This window comes from Vicugna pacos, chromosome 10 (assembly GCF_048564905.1).
Source record: "Vicugna pacos chromosome 10, VicPac4, whole genome shotgun sequence".
Taxonomy (NCBI): domain Eukaryota; kingdom Metazoa; phylum Chordata; class Mammalia; order Artiodactyla; family Camelidae; genus Vicugna; species Vicugna pacos.
The window spans coordinates 69,467,889-69,486,756 of NC_132996.1; the positions used below are offsets into that span (position 1 = coordinate 69,467,889).

General features: G+C 57.4%; 3 protein-coding genes and 1 non-coding gene across 6 annotated transcripts; 1 reads left to right on the forward strand and 3 right to left on the reverse strand.

Moving 5' to 3' along the window:
• Window positions 1-7,185, reverse strand: RIN1 (Ras and Rab interactor 1). The gene is made up of 10 exons (XM_006210659.4): window positions 6,229-7,185; window positions 5,908-6,088; window positions 5,695-5,809; window positions 5,522-5,594; window positions 5,283-5,374; window positions 4,391-5,128; window positions 3,777-4,082; window positions 3,332-3,463; window positions 3,045-3,196; window positions 1-2,129 (listed from the first exon to the last, which is right to left on the reverse strand). Exons 1-10 carry the CDS (start codon window positions 6,312-6,314, stop codon window positions 1,644-1,646), a joined length of 2,361 nt encoding a protein of 786 aa, XP_006210721.2. The 5' UTR covers window positions 6,315-7,185; the 3' UTR covers window positions 1-1,643.
• Window positions 7,186-7,326: 141 nt separating this feature from the next.
• Window positions 7,327-14,462, reverse strand: BRMS1 (BRMS1 transcriptional repressor and anoikis regulator). Of its 3 annotated transcripts, XM_031690919.2 has the most exons (11): window positions 14,328-14,455; window positions 13,842-13,927; window positions 11,580-11,723; window positions 11,419-11,509; window positions 11,117-11,244; window positions 10,877-10,956; window positions 10,702-10,798; window positions 10,064-10,156; window positions 8,835-8,899; window positions 8,348-8,387; window positions 7,327-7,884 (listed from the first exon to the last, which is right to left on the reverse strand). In XM_031690919.2, the coding sequence occupies exons 3-11, from the start codon at window positions 11,716-11,718 to the stop codon at window positions 7,877-7,879; spliced, it is 741 nt and encodes a 246-aa protein (XP_031546779.1). In that variant the 5' UTR covers window positions 11,719-11,723; window positions 13,842-13,927; window positions 14,328-14,455; the 3' UTR covers window positions 7,327-7,876. The 3 variants fall into 3 exon arrangements, with proteins under 3 accessions (XP_031546779.1, XP_015100272.1, XP_031546780.1); XM_015244786.3 differs by lacking the exon at window positions 13,842-13,927 and having other exon boundaries at window positions 14,328-14,462; XM_031690920.2 differs by lacking the exons at window positions 13,842-13,927; window positions 14,328-14,455 and adding an exon at window positions 14,093-14,296.
• A 261-nt stretch (window positions 14,463-14,723) lies between these two features.
• B4GAT1 (beta-1,4-glucuronyltransferase 1) lies at window positions 14,724-17,131 on the reverse strand. The gene is made up of 2 exons (XM_006210660.3): window positions 15,845-17,131; window positions 14,724-15,603 (listed from the first exon to the last, which is right to left on the reverse strand). The coding sequence occupies exons 1-2, from the start codon at window positions 16,898-16,900 to the stop codon at window positions 15,412-15,414; spliced, it is 1,248 nt and encodes a 415-aa protein (XP_006210722.1). The 5' UTR covers window positions 16,901-17,131; the 3' UTR covers window positions 14,724-15,411.
• Window positions 17,132-17,484: 353 nt separating this feature from the next.
• Window positions 17,485-17,566, forward strand: TRNAS-GCU (transfer RNA serine (anticodon GCU)). The gene has a single exon. It is a non-coding gene; the product is annotated as a tRNA-Ser (tRNA).
• Window positions 17,567-18,868: the final 1,302 nt, after the last annotated feature.

An 18,868-nucleotide genomic window follows, 5' to 3' on the forward strand; every position in this document is an offset into this window, starting at 1 on the left:
TCAGTAGAAAACATTTATTGAGCGCCTGCGGCGTGCTCAGCACTGTACAAGGCACTGGGGTGGGTGTGGGCTCGGGGAGGACATACAAAGAATGAAGGGGAGACTCCCCACCAGAGAGAAGCTTGAGTGGGTAGATATGGGGGAGGAAGAGCTGCTGGTGGCCTAGTGAGGAATTTGGGAGCCCTGCACCTGGGCAGTATCTGGAGTGTCTGGAACCCCAACATCCAGGATATCCAGTTGTCATGGCTCACAAGTGGCTGGTGTCCCTCTGCACACAGCCCCTGAGGGGGCACCTCAGAGGCTGGATGGGGTCCAGTCCTCCTTCCACCAGGGGATGGTTCCTTCCCAGGGAGTGGTCCCCTGAGCTGGCTTCATCCAGACTCCTGACTCCCACAGCGCCGAAGGCCGGCAGCCTTGGCCCCTGCTCTGTCCCCAGGTGCCTGGCGGCTGCAAGAGGCCAAAGCCAGTGACCACCTAACATCCTGGAGCTGCCTTTGCCCATCAGGTGCTTCCTGGGCCACATGCACCCCCTTGTGGTGGTTTTCGGTATTTTCTTTGCTCGTTGGCATGCGGCCTATTCTTGGCCTCCCTTTGGGGTCTGTGGGCCTTGAGGGTTAATTTATCCGTGGCTTAGAACAAAGAGTTGGAGCCTGACTCCTGGTTTGGGTGTGGGAACACCTAATGGCCTGCTGTGTGGTATCTTAGAGTCAGTTTCCCAAACCTCAGTGGGTAATAAGCCAGGCCCTGCCTCCTGTGAAGCTCTTGTGAGGTCCAAAAGATTTAAGTGCAGAGAAAATTGTTTCCAAGTCCTCACTCCATTTCAGAAGTCTGTCTCCTCTACCCAGTTACCCTGGGACACCAGAGTGCTTGGGAGGGCCTCCCATCTTGGGGAAAGGCTGGAACTCGGGTACTCTCTTGGCTGGACCCGACCTCCAGGATGTCCCCTGGGCTGCCTAGAGAACCTCTCCCTTCGGTGAGTGCAGACCCTGGTGGGGGGGGGTTGCTAACATCCAACCTCCTTCCCCCCCTTTCCCCGTCTGAGCTCTGCTTAGCAGCAAAATTATCCATCTTGGACCCCTGGAAGGTTTCCTGGGCGAAGGCAGGGCAGCACAAGCACCCCACTCTACAGGTGAGGACACTGAGGTTTGGAGGTGCTCAGCCTCCAGGTGGTCTGGGGCAGGACTGGGCCCTGAGCCCATGCTGCTTCCCTGAATCCTCCTGACACCCAAGAGTGGGGGTGCCTTTTAGAGCCTGGAAGGGCTGCCTAGGCTGTGCCTCTCCCCTGCTGCCAGAGTCTGGGTCCCCGTTGGATTTGTCCCCTTTTGGGCACACTCACCACTGCAGGCTGGCTGGCCTCCAGCTGGGGGAGAAGGCTGAGAGGCAAAAGGCCTTGGGCCCTTGGTCTGGGGTCCCCTGTATCCCCTCAGCTTTATTCCAGTGCCCTAGATGTGGCCAGTCCAGTCACTTCCCAGCAGGTGGGATCACAGAGCTGGACAGTCAGAGGTGGTGGCAGACACAGGAGCGGCCTGGGTAGGGAAGGCTAAGGGGGCGGTGGCCTTGGCTGGTGGGGCTGATGGCTCTGGAAGGCCTTCCCAGCAGGCTCAGAGTTTTTTGCCCCAAATGGCCCTTCTGTTCACTCCCGGCTACTTCTCTGTTGCCCGGCTTCCCTCAGCCTCTGGCCCTCTTGGTGGAGCAGGGCCTCCCCTGGCCTGGCCCTCATGCCCCTCTGCAATTGTCTCAGACTCTCCCCTGCTGTCCCAGGGACGAGCTTTGACCTCAATGTTCCCATCTCCCTGGCCCCCTTTCTCCTCCTCCTTGCCCCCTGCCTCTGGCCCCTCACTGCCCTCCTCTGTTGCAGCCCCAGGTGAGGTGTCCTGGGTCTCAGGCCGCTCTGCCCGGCGGTAGACGAGGTACCCGGTTGTGGGGAGCCTGTGGGCCAGGACTCCGGGGGGCAGGCGGTGGTAGTCCTGTTCCTTGTACAGGAAGAGGCCGAAAGCGTCAGGCTGGGTTACTCGGAACTTGGTGGCACAGAGCTTGTTCAGCGTGGCAATCGAGGCCCCTGGGGGCACGGCCAGGGTCTTGGAGGTACAGCCACTGCTGGGGTCCTGGTAGGCTACTCGGAGGAGGTGCTGTGTAGGAGGAGAAGCAAAAACAAGAACTCAGTCCTGCCGGGTGCAGATCTGGCTGCAAAGCTTGAGGTTCTGCTGTAGGCTCTGCAGGAACAAGGGTGGGCTGGTACAGACCCACTGGGAGAACCAGTGGTGAAAGCTTTGTGGATAAGGTGAGCTCCAAGGGGGTGCTCTGAGGACGGGAGGGCTGTGCTCGGGCTGGAAGGACGGTCCCCGCGCACCGTTACAGCGTAACAATCACACTCAGCGCTTATCTGGTGCCTTAAGCGCTTGTCCTGAATTAACTCGTTCAGTCCGAATGTTACCCCCAGGAGTTGGGTACTATCACCCCATTTTATAGATGAGAAAACTGAGGCACAGAGAGGTTACATAACTTGACCCAAGCTCCCATAGCCAGAAAAGAGCAGAGTTAGGATTTGGACCCAAGATCTGGCTACAAAATCTGGACTCTTAACCCAAAGCTAGGGAGGGTCCTTTGACTGGATGGAGGGAGGGTGAAGGGCAGAGATGCTTTCTGGCTCTGAGGACACCAGGCCTGAGCCCCGATGGGAGGGCAAGGGGGGCGTAAGCTGGAAGCCAGGATCTGGGGCCTGAGCCTGCCTATGTCCCTTTCCCTCCGTATGTTGTGTCTCAGTTTCCTCATCTGTAAAGTGGGGATAATAATGATCCTACTTCAGAGTTTCTGTGAAGATCCAAGCCTGAGCCGCTGGAGCACTGCGCCCACGCTGGCTCCTGGAATGCACCCTCTAGAAGGGCTGGCTTGGATATGTGTTCAGCACAAGGAGCTGTTTCTGTTGCAGGGTGACACAGGACTAGCCCTTCCCCTGCTGGGCCTCACTGGGCAGAGGAGGGGACTACACCAGATGATGCCAGACTCTCCCCAGGCCTGGACAGTGTGGAGTGGGTTCCTGTTACCTGGCAGCTGTGGGTGGCGGGCAGGCGGCGCTGCTCCCAGAGACTGACGGAGCGCTGCAGCTCCTGGGAGGGGCTCAGAGGGAGGGTGTGAGCCTCGTTCAGGCCGCTCAGCAGGGCCAAACTGGCTGAGAGGCTGGTCAGGTAGTAGCCGCCTGGGACACAAGGGGATGAATGCAGCTCTGGGCGTGAGTGGCCTGCTCTTCCCCCTCCCCTGCTTAGTCAGGGCCACGCAGCCACTAAAGCACCCCAGCCTCACCCAGACAGGAGGGAAGTGTGGGGTCTCTCACCCTCTCCAGTGAGCAGGGCAGGCTCCAGCAGCTCTGACATGTACTCGGCCTCCAGCAGCAGCTCAGGAAGGTCGCACTGGGCCAGGACGAGGCTCAGCAGCGGGAGGAACTCATCGGCCCCCGCACCCTCCCCTGCGGGGCAGTGGAGGAGGGAGCTTCAGGCTCCTCTGGGGGTCCCAAGCTCAGAATCCACTACGTGTCTTAGAAATTGACCCTCCCCTCTGCCCGCCAGGACTTGGGCAATGTGGTCTCTATGGCAACTAGGGGTAGGGCCTAGGCAGTAGACACTTTACTTTCTGGGCCACAGTTTTACCATCTGTGAAACGGGAGGATTGGACCCTTTGTTTTTTTTTCTCCTCCCTGTTGTGCTGTTCCTGGAGCCTCTGCTTGGTAGTCTGCCTCTGACCTGGCAGGGGGCCGGCAGGAGGTGGAGGGAGGGGCATACCCGCCTGGGTCCTCAGGGCTGTGTAGAGCAGCTTGCAGGCCTGCAGGAGCCGCTTGACCTGGGCGCTGGGTGAGTAGGCGCGAAGCAGCTGCAGCAGCTTCTGGCGCACCTGTTCCATCTCTACTGGGGAGGGCAGGCTTAAGTGGGACCCGAAGACTCCAGGACCTTGGACTCGGGCCAGGCGGAGGCCCTCAGCCAGGCGGCCCAGGGAGCCATTGGCGGAAAGCCGGCGCCTAAGGCGGGCCACCAGGATGGGCCGTAGAGGCTTGAGCACAGAGCGATGCAGGGACTTCTCCAGGATGCGTTCTGTGGGGGAGAGGCAGGCAGGGGTCAGGGAACCAGGGCGGGGGTGGGGGCTAGTTCTTGGGAAGGAGCGGCATGACCAGGGAGGGAGAAGGATGGAAAAGAGGAAGAATCTTGGTGACATGGGAGAGTTGGGGGAGACGGGCAGTGGATGGAATTGATGTGAATGGTGATGAGACAAGGTGGGTTTGTAAAGCGGTGAAACAGACTCAGAGAGACAGGCTGGCACTGTGGAGAGGTGGAAAGTGGAATGCGGAAGAGCTGGAATTATGGAGACAAGCTGAACCAGCGGAGCTCTGAATTAGTCTTACCTAGCCGTTCAGGGGGCAGCAGCTTCTCAGGGCTCAGCTCCGCACTCAGCATGGCCCGGGCCCGGCTCAGTGCCTCACGGACACCCTGCAGCTCCCGGGGCTCTGGGCTGGCCCGCACCTGGGTCAGTAGGTCCTGCACCAGCTGGCCCACGGCCGTGTGCCGGTCCTGCATCAGCGCTGAGGCCACCCGGCCCACCTGCCGTTCAGGTGCCAGCAGGGAGCAGAAGGCAGCGCTCATGGACCGAAGTAGGGGCCGCCGGCGGCCCAGGCAGGGTGAGGTTGCTGGGCTCCCCTGGGACCCTGGTACCCCCTCCTCCTCTGAGCTGCTGGGGGAGCCGCAATCCACCTCCTGGAGGGAAGGCAGTGGTGGGAGGCTGGGGCCGGTGCCCCCAGGCACACGGTACCCCACTGAGCTCTCCCTCCGCAACAGCTGGCGAGGGGGCAAACTTTCTGTCTGGTTGGGGGCTGTCCCTGGCAGCACTGGGACTGGGGGAGGCGGCACAGCTGGGGGGGACAGGGGACTGGAGGACTCTGTGGACACGCGCACTTTGAAGCTCCTCTTGAATTTCTCCCGCTTGGTGGGACCCAGGTCCCCTGGGAACAGGGGGTTGAAGAAGCACAAGGCAGCTCCGGTGCCCTGGTCCAGCTCTTGCGGGGACCAGGGCTTCAGTCGGGGCAGCAGTGGACCTTCAGATGGGCCTAGCTGAGCCTTAGTGTTGAGGGAAGAGCTCCAGAACTCTAGGGAAGAGAAGCCGTTTGGGGCCTCGGGGTTCCGGAAGGGTGCCCGATGGAGGGAAAGGTACAGGCTTCAGGCTGTGCGCTTACATGCCTCCCCCTTCCCTCTTGGCCTCAGCTTGTCCATCTGTGCAATGGGTAGCAGGGGCATGCTTACCAATGCCCAAATGGGAGATGGCTTCCAACTCCTTGTGGGTGGCTGCCTGACGGATGGCTCTGGGGAGCTGAAGCGGGAGGAGAAGGATGTCCCTGAGGCCAGAGAGGGGAGCAGTAAGTCAGGGGTGAAGGAAGAATGCTTCAGGCTGCCGGCACTGAGTGGGACTGTCGGGTGGGGAGGACAGGGTGTCCCAGGGAGCAAGGCTCTATGGACAGCAGGTGCCCTGTGGGCAGGCTCACCGGGTGTGGCAGTAGGCACAGATGAGCTGGATGAGGTCCAGGAACACGAGTTCTGAGCCCTCCAAGGAGACGCCTGAGAGACGGATGGGCAGTGAGGTCGTTCTCTGGGGAACCCCCTCTGCGTCCTGCCCGGATGGCTTCCAGCCCCTTCCCGCCAGGCCAGTCCCTCTCACCCCCAGGGTTCTCCTGGATGCAGTGGCTGGAGACGAAGGAGGGGCCACTGGCCTCTGGCAGCCGCACGCACAGGGCTTGGCACTGGCGAGTGTTAGATTTCCGCACCAGGAACGTCTGCGAGTGGACAGGGATCCGAGGGTCAGGACCTCCATGTCCAGTCCCTCTCCCTCCCACCCTTAGCCGCCCGGACCCAGGGGTGGGGAAAGACTCACCCCCGGGGGCTCAGTCCTCAGCACATGCAGTGCAGCCGCGGCGTTGGCCCTCAGCTGCAGCCAAACGGGCTGGGTGAGCAGCAGGCGCTCCCGCAGGCTCACGGTGCGCCCGGGCCGCTGGGGCCTAACTGCCAGCCTACCACCGGCATCAGGCACGTCATACAGAGGGTCCTGGGCTGGCCTAGGGGCGGGCACCAGACCTGAGCAGGGACCCAGAGGCTGGGACCCTGACCTAACCCTCTCCCCCTCCTTTGCCCCAGGAGAGACCCTGCTCTGCCATCCCTCCCTGCCCCATCGGGATACCCTTCCAACTTCACTAACTTTTCTCTCTCTGGGTGTTCAGGCAAGAAGCTGGTTCGGGTGGGGGCTCCGAAAGGGTCTGCTCCTGGCTCCCCAGGGGTTTCCATGGCTGGGAGCTCCTTCGGTTTCTCCTGGAACTCAGGAGGATAAGCCAGCCCCCAAGGCAAAAGCACTCACATTCCCAGTGGTGAGTAACACTTCCTGAGGGCGGTTCGCCCTGTCACACCCGACAGTTAACTCTTGTGTGCCCACTCAGCCCGGGCAGCGCCTGCTCCCTCTGTTCTGCGCCCAGCCTCTAGGGGCAGGGAACCTCTCCCTGCAAGTATCACTCAGCATTCCGAGGGCCCAGCTGTGGGGCTACCACCTTCACGCTGTATGTCCTGCAGCCTTGCCAGCCCCCTTGAACCATACAGGTGGGCAGGAAGGGGTTAAGCAAGGCCCATCAATGTCCCTACAGGCCCAGACCTCGCCCTTGGGGCACCTTTAAGTCTGTGGTCAATTGCTCATCTGGTCATGGCCCTGTGGTCAGCCTATGGGAGAGCGCCCCCTACTGTTTAAAAGTGACTCATTCCTGAGCCTAACTTGGGTTTTGGGATTTTAGGTTGCCATGGAGAAAGGATGCTGTGTCTCCATGGAAACTAACCCCTCTGCTTAACTGAGGTTCTGGGGGTGGTTCCAACACTCAGTGCTAAACAGGGGGGAGTCTGGCTGTGAGGTCGTCAGCACATGGTGCTGCTGATGGCTGCCTCCCACGCGCACAGGCCCTGCCAGCCTGCCTCACCAATCTGCCAAGCTACTGGGGCAGGTGCAGACATGACCCAGTCTCCAAGCACCAGGCACCCAGCCCCCTTCCCTGCCCAAGGCCACGTGTTCAGCCTGTGCCACATGTTGCTTCAGACTCTGCTCAGCAGCACCAGGCAGTCCAGGGCCCAGCACCCAACCTCTGTGGGGGTGAGGGGTGGGAGAACACCCCTTCCCCAGCCTATACCCCAAGTCAGAGAGGGTAGGCTCCTGCTAGGTAGTGAGAGGAGGTACCAGGGACTCCAGAGGAGACGGCCTATCTCAGGCACTCCCCATGAGAGCCCAATTCCCTTGCAAGGTAAACCAGACACAAGCAGGTCATGCCCTAGGAAAAGCTTTAATTCCATTCTCTGAAACCTGGGAGGCAGGCACCAAGGCCTCTTGAGAAGACCTGGGGAGCCTGCCTTCTCACCTCCAACAACAGGCAGGACACACAGGCCCCCCCAAATATAATTTCTGGCTCACAGTTCCTGCAAAGCGGAGCCCAGCTCACTGGCTCGGTGACTAGGGAGCCAGGTCCAAGGTCAGCAGAAAGGATGTTGCTTTGGCTTCAGACCAGGCAGGTCTCTGTCAGGGAAGGCTCTGAGGAAGCTGACCTTTGGGAAGTGGGGGGGAGGGCTGGTTGGGGATAGGGGAGACAGTCTTGCCTGGCTAGGGCAGCTCCAGGCTGAAGCTGTACAGGCCCCCGAGGAGGGTCAGAGGAAGAGTCCAGACCGGTGATGGCTGGAGAGGAGGGCCCAGCAGCAGCACCAGAGCTAGCTTGGCAGACCTGAAGGCCCTGGCAGTCTGCTTTTCTGCAGCGGGAAAATTCGTATCCTGGGTTTGATGCCAGCTGCTCCAAGGGGCCCCCTGGCTGTGAGCAGCAGGGTCAAGGTCCTAGGGGTACACGGGAAGGGAAAAAAAAAATCACTGCAGGTGAGAGGAAGCTGAACCAAGAGGGAGACAGGCACTTCAACTAGGGGGACGAGAAGGGTAGCCTCAGTCCAGCCCAGAGCAGGCGAGGCCAGAAGAGCACAGGTCAGCCCTTCAGCCCTCATCCACAGGCCTCCCTGGTACTCCAGGCCCACCAGGGCCACCCAACTGCTGAGGTTCAGCATTCCAGCCCTTCCTAGGCAGTTCTGGTGGTGGTGGTGGTGGTGGTGGCAGTGGGCCATCTCCCAGTCCCGTCAACCTACAGCTTCCCCACCCCTACCCTAACTCCCACAACGTCCTCAAACCCAGACCGTCCTCACTCTCAGGTCACTGATCTGACGTAGCCCCTGCCTCCCCTTGGGCTCTCTTCCTGGAGGCTGGGCCAGGGATGGGGCAATGGGAGGCAGAACACACCAGGGGTTCTTACCATCTGATTTTCTCTTCTGAGGGGACACAGCCGCCCTTGCCTGGGTGGGTAGAAGGAAACCCCCCTGAGAGCCTGCCTCCAGCTAGGCAAGTCCCCCCTCCACATCTGCCTCTCTGGGGTTGGGGGCACAAGACCCCGTCTAGGCAAAGGTCTGCTGTGCTCTCCTGTAGAGGCCCAAGCAGCCAGGCTGCTGTCCTGCCTTCCCTCCCTCCCTCTTCCCGCCCTGTCCCAACCTGCCCTGGAACAAGGAAGGGGCTGATGCAGACCAGCTCTGTCTTCCAGGGCGGTCCCAGGCAAACAGTGGCTTGTGAGCTCACAGCAATGCCAGGGAACCTCGGCAGAGGGTGCCGAGGTTCTGAGCAGAGAGCCTTCAGACCCTCAAGAGAGTCCACACATGGAGAGCCTGCAGAGGCCAAAGGTGGTGTCTGGCTGGGGGTGGGGGGTGCACTGCCAAGCCCCAACCTGAGAGAAGCAGCACTGGACCCACCTTTTTGATAGCCGTCCAGTCCTCCAGGATGTCGATCTCCTGCAGCATGTACACGATGTAAGGGCCTGCAGCAGGGGTCAAGGAAGCAGGAGGCCTGGCCAATGGGGCAGGTGATGGGCCTCGGCCTGGGAGCTCCAACACTCAGGAGAGGGGTGCCATGGACAGCAGGGCAGGAACCCGGTTACAGCTTGGGCTCCACCTACCTCTTGGCCCTCAGATTCTTGGTGGGGTGGGGGTAGCATCGCTATGGCCTACTCTACCCCTCCAATCCACGGGGGAGTTCCGAGCCCCAACCCTACCACCCTTTGGCTCCCCTCACCTCCTCTCTCTGGTCTCAAGGCCAGAAGGCCCAGGCCCATCCCACTCACTCAGAGATCTTGTTCTTTTCTCATCAGGCCCCTTTCCCCATCTGCAAAGGGACCCTACTCTCTTTTATCCTGAAAACAATCCTCCTTTGGTCTCACACTCCCCTCTGGGGACCAGCCACTCTATCTGTGACATCTCCACACCCTCACCTCCCATTCGCCCCTCAAGTCCATATAGTCCAGACTCTTCCCTCCCTGCTTGAACCAAATTCCCATCACCAGGAGATGGTGATGCCCTAAGAATCTGGTTGCTGCAGGAATACAGGCAGGGGTGGGTGGGGTGCACGTGAGAATTCAATTCAACTCAACTCTGTGCTGGGAGTGAAGGCACCTCAGGCCCCAGACTGAAGGGGCTCGCACCTGTGGTGGGGCAGAGGTAACTACTCCCAGGTGGGATGCAGGTGCCCCAGTGTAGTTTAGGTACTAAACAGGGGTGCAGAGGAGAGAGAAGCCTTAGCCATCTGGGGGAGACCAGGAGAGGCTTCATGGAGGAAGTAGCAACTGAGATGACTGAACAGGTAGAATGACGTCCGAGAAGGTGGAATGTCAGCAAAGGAATAGGGGTGGGAAAGCCTGGGACATGCCCAGGATGTCATGGGAAAGCCAGAAGGGCCTCAGAAGAGACCTCACTCAGGAAGTTATGGGGGAATCTCTGGACAGATGTTTCTACTTTTCTACAGTCCATGGAGCCCAGGAAAGGTCCAGGGCCCCACAAAGTATCCCTGATAGCTAGACTTGCCTGGACAAAGCACAGGATGCCAAGTGACCATAAATAAGTCTGGTTTGCCTCTGCCTTCCATGTTCCTCCACCCGCCTCCACCTTGACGTCCTGCCGAGCTCGGGCCACCGTGGGTAGAAGGATACCAGAAACCAGAGGCGCCTTCTTCCTCTTGCTGGGTGGCAGGGAGTCCCAGGTCTTCGAGCTGCCTCTGGCGTGCAGTTTGTCATCCCACCACTCTGTGTCCCAAGACCAGAGTCAGGATCAGGTGCTGGCCCTTCCAGGACACCCCCACCTTGTAGTCTGTGTTCCTCACATGGGCCAGGCCTGCTCTCCCCCATCACCCACCCCCAGGGCGGTAGAGAGAACCCTGGCCTTGGGGTTGGAAGCTGAAGTCAACCCTGGGGAAGAGGTCACTGTGCTTTTGTGAGCCTCAGTTTCTTCATTTGTTTCGTGGATGGTGGCGTGATGACAATTTCTCCCTCCCCAGTGCCCTGCGTGAATGTAGGCACTGTGGCCATGGCATGTGTGGGTGTGTCACAATGACACCTCCTGTTCTAGAAAGAGAGCAGGGAGCGGGGGACCTGCTCTTCCTGAGCCCCATGGTGTGCCAGGCTCTGGGCTGGGCCCTTCTCCGCTTGCTTTCATTCAGTCCCCACAGCGACCCCTCAAAACAGGTCCTCTTATAATCCCCTGTGCAGGCAGGGAAGCTGAGGTCCAGACCGGGGGATGGGCACTGACAGGGCAGGGCCCGGGGCAGGGGCGGGCCGGCCCTTTGCCTCACCGGAGCTGATGTCCAGGCTCTGGCGGTCCTCCTCCAGCCTCTGGATGCGCTCCTGCAGCTCTCCCTGCAGGGTGTCGTAGAGCAGCAGCTTCTCGCTCTGGAAGAGCGGAGCAGCTCAGCCAGGTGGGACGGCGCCCATTTCAGCCCTCCCCCACCAGCTCCCTGGCACAGTCACCTCCAGGTGCTGCTTGGCTCCCTGCAGCTCACACTCATACTTGTTCCTGATCACATCCAGACAGAAGCCCTTGTAGATCCCTGTGGAGGGAGAGGGGTGGGAGGCCCTGCTTGGCCAGGGACCCAAGAGCCCAAAAAGGGGGGCTAGGAGCACAGATGAAGCAGGGCAGGGGTGAGGGAGGAAGGGGACAGAGCGCCACAGGTTCTGGTTGGGGGACAGGGCACAGGACAGCCCACAGACCTGCCACCTGAATGCGGATCTTGAGGCTCCGCTGCAGCCCCCCGAGCGGCTCCGTGTACTCGGGTGCTCTCTCCGCTCCCACCTCCTCCAGCCGCACCCGCAGCTGACTCAGCCGTTCCCTGAACAACCTGGGAGGTAAAAGGCAGTCACGCACCCCTGTGCTCATCTGTCAAACATGGGCCGAGTGCCTGCTCCACGGTGGGACGGGTGTTAGGCCCTCACTGGCTCTGGGCCCCTGCCAGCCCTGTCCAGCACCAGGCCTGCTGCTGCCTGGAAGCCCGGCCCCAGGGTCCCTAACTCACTTCTCCTTCAGCTCGGAAAACTGCTTCTCCAGGTCCAGCATTTCACTGACACACTCGCTGCGGCGCCGCTCGTAGTCCTCATCGTCCATCTCTGCGACAAGAGGCCGGTCAGGGCCGGCTGGAGGGGAGCGGGCGGGGAGCACAGGCGTGTCAGGGCTCACCTGAGCTCTCCTCCTCGGATTCGGTCTGGCTGCCGCTCCGTTCCTCCTCGCTCTCCTCCTCCTCCCCATTCATCTCAGCAGCTGAGTCGCCCTCGGCTTCCATCTCCTCTGTGTCTTTGCTTGGAGGCTGGACGGGCATCTGGGCTGTGGGAGAAGGAGTGGAGCCATCACTTGCCACTGCCCACAGCTCCGTGCGGGAAAGTGGCCACTCAGGGAGTCAGACCACACCTAAATGCAGACGGGGACAACTGGGGAAGTGACTGGACTCGCCACACCCTGAGCACACGCACAGGTTGGGTGGGGTGGGTGCAAGTGACCCTGTCTGCACATCTCCCAGAAGCCTGGGAGCCAGGGAAGGCCCATGCCCTTGGACGTGGTTGGTGAGCCCATTCTGGGATACTGGCCAAGGTGATGACTCATAAGATGGGAAAGGCCAAGGGCGGGCTCCTCACTGCCTAATGGGACTGGCCCAAATTCTGACCAGGGCTTTCAAGGCCCTGCAGAGACCAGACCTGCAGAGACCAGACTTGAACTCCAGCTCCTCCACCCCACCATCTAATGGTCAGTTCTCAAATACACCACGTACTTCCTCCCCAGCCCCCGCCACTCACTGTGCTGTTCCTTCTGCCTATAATCCCCTCCACTTCTCTTCCTGAGAACACTACAATGCTCTTGTCTTCTCAGTCTGCTCAGACCCTATCTCTTCCTGCTTCTTCTAAGATGTCATCAGTGCTCCCCTCTCTCCTGCATCTTCAACTCTCCCTCTTGACAGCTCCTTCCCGTGAAACCTTAGACATACCCAGCTATTTCCCACTATACAGAAAAAGCAGAAACACAAAACCTCACCCTATTCCACTTACCTGCCCCCTGTTTTCCACCTCACAGCTACTTTTCAAGGCCTTGTGGACACTTGCTATTCCTACCCTTTCACCTCCCACTTGTTCTGATCTGTTTCTGTATCATCACTCTTGGCTGAAACTGATCCTGTAGAGTTAACCGACGACCTCCCTGTACCTAATGCCGATATTTTTGAGTGCTTATCTTAGACTGACTTATCAGCAACATTGAACACTGTTAAGCATTCCTTCTTTTATTCATTTAATATTTCCTGAAAATCTAATATACACTGGGTAACATCAGATACTATGGTAGGTACTGTGCACAAGTGTGACCGACAGACATAGTCTCTGACCTCAAGGAGCTTACAAGTTTCTGGGAGATAGAGGCCAAGAAGCAGATCATTACTGTGTGGTGAGAAGAGTTAGGACCAGGGGCATATAGGATAGTCATCTAACTGGAACCTGGAGCTTGTTGCAGCAGCAAGGGCTTGCAGAGGAAGATGGACCAGGCAGATGAGCTGAGGTGGTTGAGGGAAGGAGCATTCCAAGTCGAGTGAGTAGCATGTGTAAAGACCTTGAAACGAGAGAAGGGGCAGGTTGGGGCACATGGGTCTAAGCCTCAGAGAGAAATCTGGGCTGTAGAGATCAGGTTATCACATACAGTGAGTTATGCAGGTCTTGGGAGAGGGTACAGCAAGGCAGAATGCGTGGAGTGAGAAGAGGTTCATGATGAACTCCCAGGGTCACCAAAGTGGCAGATGATGAGACCCCAGAAAAGGAAAAGGAGATTAACAAGAGATGGAGGAGGAAAAACTCAAAGCAGGGGGAGAGAGAATTTCAAAATGAAAGAGAGGTGACAATGCCAAATGCTGCCAAAAGATTACCCAAGAGGAAGACTAAATAGCCTTCTCAACAGATCATCTCTTTGCCTACTAGGGTCTTCTGTTTCACTGTGATGTTCTTCTCTGGGCACTTCTGTGTTGTCCTTTAGATCCTTGTAGACATCCTTCCTTATTTCTCATGTCTATGTCTCCCCAGTCAGTCTGTAAGCCTCACCAGGGCAGGGCTACACATGTGCTTTATGCACCTAGCACAGTACTGACTCACTTGATGACTGGAGGATTTGCAAATACAAATTAAACAAAATAAACTTTTGCAGGGCAGGGATTAGGCTTCAACTTCTAGGTAGCTTCTGGCCTCTGTGATGGTAGAAAACACCAACTCGAGTAAATTAACTGGTCTAGAAGACAGTTTGGAAACATTTCTCAGTGATTTCATGAGTTACCTGAATCTAATCTCGGTTCGCCAAACTAGCCTCATCCTCCCCATTCTCAAGCCTCAGTTCCTGCAGTTTAGAAACTGCAATTCCTCTTCAATGTTAAATATATTTACTTTGTAAGACGCAACAGTAGGTAAGTCCTACCTTTCAGGACCAGAAAGGGCGGTCTCTCCAGCTGTCTCTGAGTCTACTGAGTGACCTAAATTAAACCACAACCTCCCCTCTTTATCCTGGGTACAAAAAGAGGGTAATCATTGTTACTCTGACTGTTGTAAAGACTGCATGCAGTAAGGGATGGAAAAGCAAATCATAAGGCGCTGTACATATGCAATTTATCTTCTCAGAAAGTAAGCATGTCGAAAGCAGTCCTCTTTGGAAAGAAGATTCTTCCCTACCCTCGAAGAAGCCAACCCAGCCCCTCCGCGGCGTGCCGAGAGCCTCCCGCCTGGCTCCATCTCCGTAGGTGCCGGCGCGGGCAGGAGAATCACTGGCTCTTCCGCGGCCAGCTTCGGTCCCGCGGCCTTCGCACGCGTCGGCCGGTTTAGGCGCCGCTTTGGCCTTGGAGATTGGGCCGGCTCCGACCGACTGGCCGGAGAGAGTGAACCAGGCACCAGAGTTGGCGTTACGCACCAGAAGGGAGTGAGGCCTCCGGCTTCACTTCCAAGATTCCCTGAGAGGTGCCGGAGGCTGCCGGTATCGGCCGCCGCGGCGGGGCTCCCGGAAGAGCTGCGCGGGTCCCGCTTCTCCTGGGGCGGGGCCTGTCCACGTTTCCGCATGCGTCATCAGGAGGCGCCCGTAGGAGTGCTCGCAATTAGACAGCTGGGGCCGAGGCTTGCTGGGATACCGCGTTTCCATAGCAACCGACCGAGATTCACACAGGCCTTCAGCTCGCAGTAAAGGCCCTTGTGTTTTCCTTGTTTTGCAGCCCGCGCGCCTGTTTGCAGCCGCCTCCCCGCGGCGTGAAAGGGGCGAACCCGCAACCCGTCCCCATCCCTGCCCGCTTCAGGAGAGTAATGGAGCCAGCTATAGGTGTGAAAACTCATTTATTACACATTGTAAACGGTAGGCAAATTACCCAGCTCAGCCTATTCAAGGGTACACATCTCAGACTATCAAGCACAGAACCTGCAGACCCTTCCTTTCTCCAAAGCCCCCGAGAAGGAGGCCTAAGACAACCAGGAAGTTTAGGTTCCCGTCCCAAAGCTAAGAACTAAATTCAACGTCCTCATCTGATATCTTTACAAAAAGTCCATTTTGTTAAGTACTCAGACTTCTCAGCTGTGCCCCATTCATACTTTGTGCTCTCCTATAGCCCACCCAAAATTGTTAATAATAATAACAACAATAATAACAATAATAATACTGTAATAATATTAATAATACTTCACATTTGTACGAAGCTTACAGAATGTTTTCACATATAGCATCTCATCTGAGCCTCCCAACAGTTCTGTGAGGTAGGTATTCTCACCTCCCTTTTACAGACGGGGTAACTGAGGCTCAGAGAGAGAACAGGATTTGCTCAAGGCCACACAGCTAGTTAGTGGTTAAGCTAGTGGTTAAGCTTGATCCCAGCACCCCATATTCAAGTCCAGTGTTCAAACACCACAGCTACCACTGTAAAGTGGAGTGACATTTCTTACCCAAGTCAGGCCTGAGGGGAGGCCTAAGGAGGGAGGAGGCTGAGACTTCTCAGACTAGGGGAGGGAAGGGCTCAGCAGTGACGTGGGGAGTCAGGGTACTTGGCCTTCAACTCCTGTTTGAACTGACGGTAAAGGATCTTATTGTGCTGATTTTCAGCCTCCTTTTGGGGATGGAATTTCAAAGCTTCTTTGAAGCCCTTATGAACCAGGAAACCTTCGTTCAGCACCTCAAAATCGAATCCGGCCACGTGCAGCTCACAGGCCTGTAGAGGGAGAGACAGGTCAGCAAAGTTTGAAGACATTCCCAGGGCAGAGACTGACATCCCTGCTCACTCCAGCATCCCCATTCCTCTGGAGGCATCCTGGATCTTCCAACCATCCAGCCACCTCCTGAACTATGATCCCTCCTGCCTTATTGCCTCCTTTCCATCCAGGGCCACTCATAGCTCCCTGACTCCACTACCTTTCTTGTCCCATTTCTCCTGCCCTCTCCCTTATGAGCACCTGGCTGATGCGATTGAAGCCATACTGCCGAAAGCGCTCGTCGAAGGTGGGCACTTTGCCTCCTGCCACGTAGAATGGCTCCCAGGGGTCTTGCCAGGGGACTACGTAGGACGGCCTCAGCAAGGTCTCTTCAGGCAGGTTGACCCAGCGGGAGTAGTTGGTGGGCGCCTGGCAAGGTGTGCACAGCCCATAATAGAAGGGCCGCACCTCGCCCACCTGGTAGAGCTGCAGCAGCTCATTTTTGTTGGTGGGCATGCGACGGGCTCGACGGATCTCGAAGGCAGGCACCACCAGGGCTGTGCCCGCCCACTGCTTGCTCTGATCCAGCATTTCCCGCAGGCTTCTCCACAGACCCTCGCTAGGCACCATGTCCACGTCGATCACCAGGGCATAGTTGGCTCCCTCACGAGCCAGATTCCTCAGCAGGTTATTGGGGTAGGAGACATTGGTACCCAGCGCGTAATTGACCCCGGGCTGGGCTACCCTGGCTAGCTTGTCAAAGACCTCCTGGCAGGACCGCAACAGGGCAAACTCCCCTGGCTCCCGGGGGTCAGGCACGGCGGCCTCATAGCGCGAGGGGCACACAAGGTGCATGGCGACCCTGGCGCGCATATCGGGGCAGTGGCTGCTCAGTGCATAGGTCAGCACCGTGGCCAGCTGCGCCTCCTCTTTGGTGGCCGCAAACACCGATACAGATAGGGGGCCCTCCCAGCGCTCCAACAGGCCTGACAGGTGCAGCAGGTTGTCCACACTGGCGTGAGTGGCCAGGATCACATCGTTGGGGTCCATGGTGGTCTTCAGTAGGCCCCTGTAGACGCGGTAGTCGCCGCTAGCGTCCAGGACGCCTCCGGAGGCCAGCGCGGTGCGGAGCTGCGCCTTGACTTGATCCACCGACCGCGGAGACGGGGGGAAGAACTCGAAATATTGGTCTTGCTCGTCCTGTCCGTGCATTCCGGAGAGCAGCGACAGGTAGAGCAGCTGTAGCATCGCCACCAGCATTAGTGCGGCCAGCAGCAGCTGGTAGAATGCGCATCGGATGGCGTAGGACATCTGCATGGCTCTCGGGGCTCAGGATGCGCAGCAGGGACCACCCGGCCGCAGACTCTATCGGCAGCCTCAAGCCCGGATTTACCGCAGCCAGCCGAGCGCGGCCGAAGCGAGCCGAGGCGAGCCGAGTTCAGCACGCAGCCCCGCCCACCCGCCAGCCCGCGAGGGCCTAGGGCGTGCCAGCTCGCCCCCTGCTCTCGAGGAGGAGCTACTACACTCTCCGACTGCACCGCGCGCTTTGCAAACGCTGAAAACTGGCCGCTGCCTCGCCGCCGGCCAGCCTGGTTCCCCGGGACATGCACCCCCTCCCTCCATGTCAGCGTGCGACTTCCTGGACCAAGCGTGTCCTGAAAGCCCAGCGCTCTCGCCCCCAACTTAGAGAGGGGAAACTGTGGCAGAGCTCGGCTGCAGTGTGGTGAAGGATCGCTCGGGTTCTCGGCAGTGACAGGCAGGAAAGGAACACAAAAAGCTCTTTCCGCGGTGTCTTCCTTCTCTAGGTCTTACCTGGTCTGTACTGAAGAGTGGGCATAAAGTATCCCGGATGGTGGGGAAATAAGAGATAAGGGAATACGGAAGGTGGAGCTTTTACGTGGGACGAGGTGGCCGAGTGGTTAAGGCGATGGACTGCTAATCCATTGTGCTTTGCACGCGTGGGTTCGAATCCCATCCTCGTCGGTCGTGTTTTATACTGGGCGTGATTCTTCATTTTCCGCGTCCCTCTTGTCTGAAGCGACGGATTGAAGAGAACTGAACAGCCAGCGTGACACAATTCGGCCCAGACTGGGCTTCTCTTCCGTCTTTGTTCAACGCGCATCTCTGACCATTTCGTATCTGAACCGAACCTTCTGGACAAAGTTCGGAGTGTGTTTTTCCTTCTCCCTAGAACGAGGACCCAGGGTTCGGGGCAACCTAAAGACCAGAACCGGAATTCTGGCCAAAGCCAAATTGGGAGCTGATTGTCTGCAGGAATTAGACAAGACCCCCTGGCGGAGCCGCCCTCCCTGCCTAAAGTAGCGGAACTTGGTGGTGGTGGTGATAGTGATGTCTGATTATTTAAATATTACATCTGTTTTATTTTATCTATTAAACTCACTGATTCCCCTCCCTCCAGCACTTCTCCCTGGGCAGAGACCTTGTATGTATCCACTCCTCTGCCTCCCTAACACACACACACAGACACACACAAGCAGAAGGCCCTGAATATCTTAACACCAGCCAACTTACACAGAACATGCTTAATGTGTTTGTGGAATGACTAATTCATGGACTCTAAAAGAGGAGTGGCTGCCGGGAAGAGCAGGTACTTCCATCTGTAATAACTGTTCGAATGCTGTGAATCTTGGGAAGGTGCTTTGGAGAGGACTTCGGATGTCAGGATAAGGTGTTTGTTGGGTACCCCTACAGACAACAGCGTACTAAGGTGGTTGAGTTGAAGAGTGACCAGGAGACCTGTATTTTGCTTCCCCAGTTGTGGAATCTGATGCTGTCTCCAGGTAGTGTCAGAATTGAGCTGCATTGTAGACTTACTGGTGTGGGGAAAAAACACACACACTTCAGAATTGGTGTCAAATCTGTATGTATAGAAATAAAACTGAATTTTGTGTGTTATTCTTGAATCCTGCAACTTTGCTGAATTCATTTATTAGCTCTGTGTGTGTGTGTCTATTCTTCAGGATTTTCTGTATATGTGTATATCATTTGTGATTCTGAATAGTTTTACTTCTTCCTTTTCAATTTGAATGTCTTTTATTTCTCTTTCTTGCCAAGTTGCTCTGGCTAGGACTTCCAGTACAAAGTTGAATAGATGAAATGGTGAAAGCAGGCATCCTTGTCCTTTTCTTGATCTTAGGGGGAAGGCTTTAGTCTTTTACCATTAAGCGTAATGTTAGTTGTGGATTTTTCATAAACACACTTTATCAGATTGAGGAAATTCCCATTTATTCCTTGTTTGTTGAGGGTTTTTTACCTTGAAAGGGT

Coding starts and splice junctions, on each gene's coding strand:
- RIN1 (XM_006210659.4), bottom strand. CDS start 6,314: ATGGAAACCCCTGGGGAGCCAGGAGCAGACCCTTTCGGAGCCCCCACC. Junction 5,375..5,521: donor TGTGCCTACTGCCACACCCG/GTGAGCCTGCCC, acceptor CTCTGGCCTCAG/GGACATCCTTCTCCTCCCGC. Junction 2,130..3,044: donor CCGCCACCCACAGCTGCCAG/GTAACAGGAACC, acceptor CCTCCTACACAG/CACCTCCTCCGAGTAGCCTA.
- BRMS1 (XM_015244786.3), bottom strand. CDS start 11,718: ATGCCCGTCCAGCCTCCAAGCAAAGACACAGAGGAGATGGAAGCCGAG. Junction 8,900..10,063: donor GAAGGCGCCTCTGGTTTCTG/GTATCCTTCTAC, acceptor CCCCTGCTGCAG/GCCCTTACATCGTGTACATG. Junction 8,388..8,834: donor ACTGGACGGCTATCAAAAAG/GTGGGTCCAGTG, acceptor CTACCCACCCAG/GCAAGGGCGGCTGTGTCCCC.
- B4GAT1 (XM_006210660.3), bottom strand. CDS start 16,900: ATGCAGATGTCCTACGCCATCCGATGCGCATTCTACCAGCTGCTGCTG. Junction 15,604..15,844: donor GCTTCAATCGCATCAGCCAG/GTGCTCATAAGG, acceptor CTCCCTCTACAG/GCCTGTGAGCTGCACGTGGC.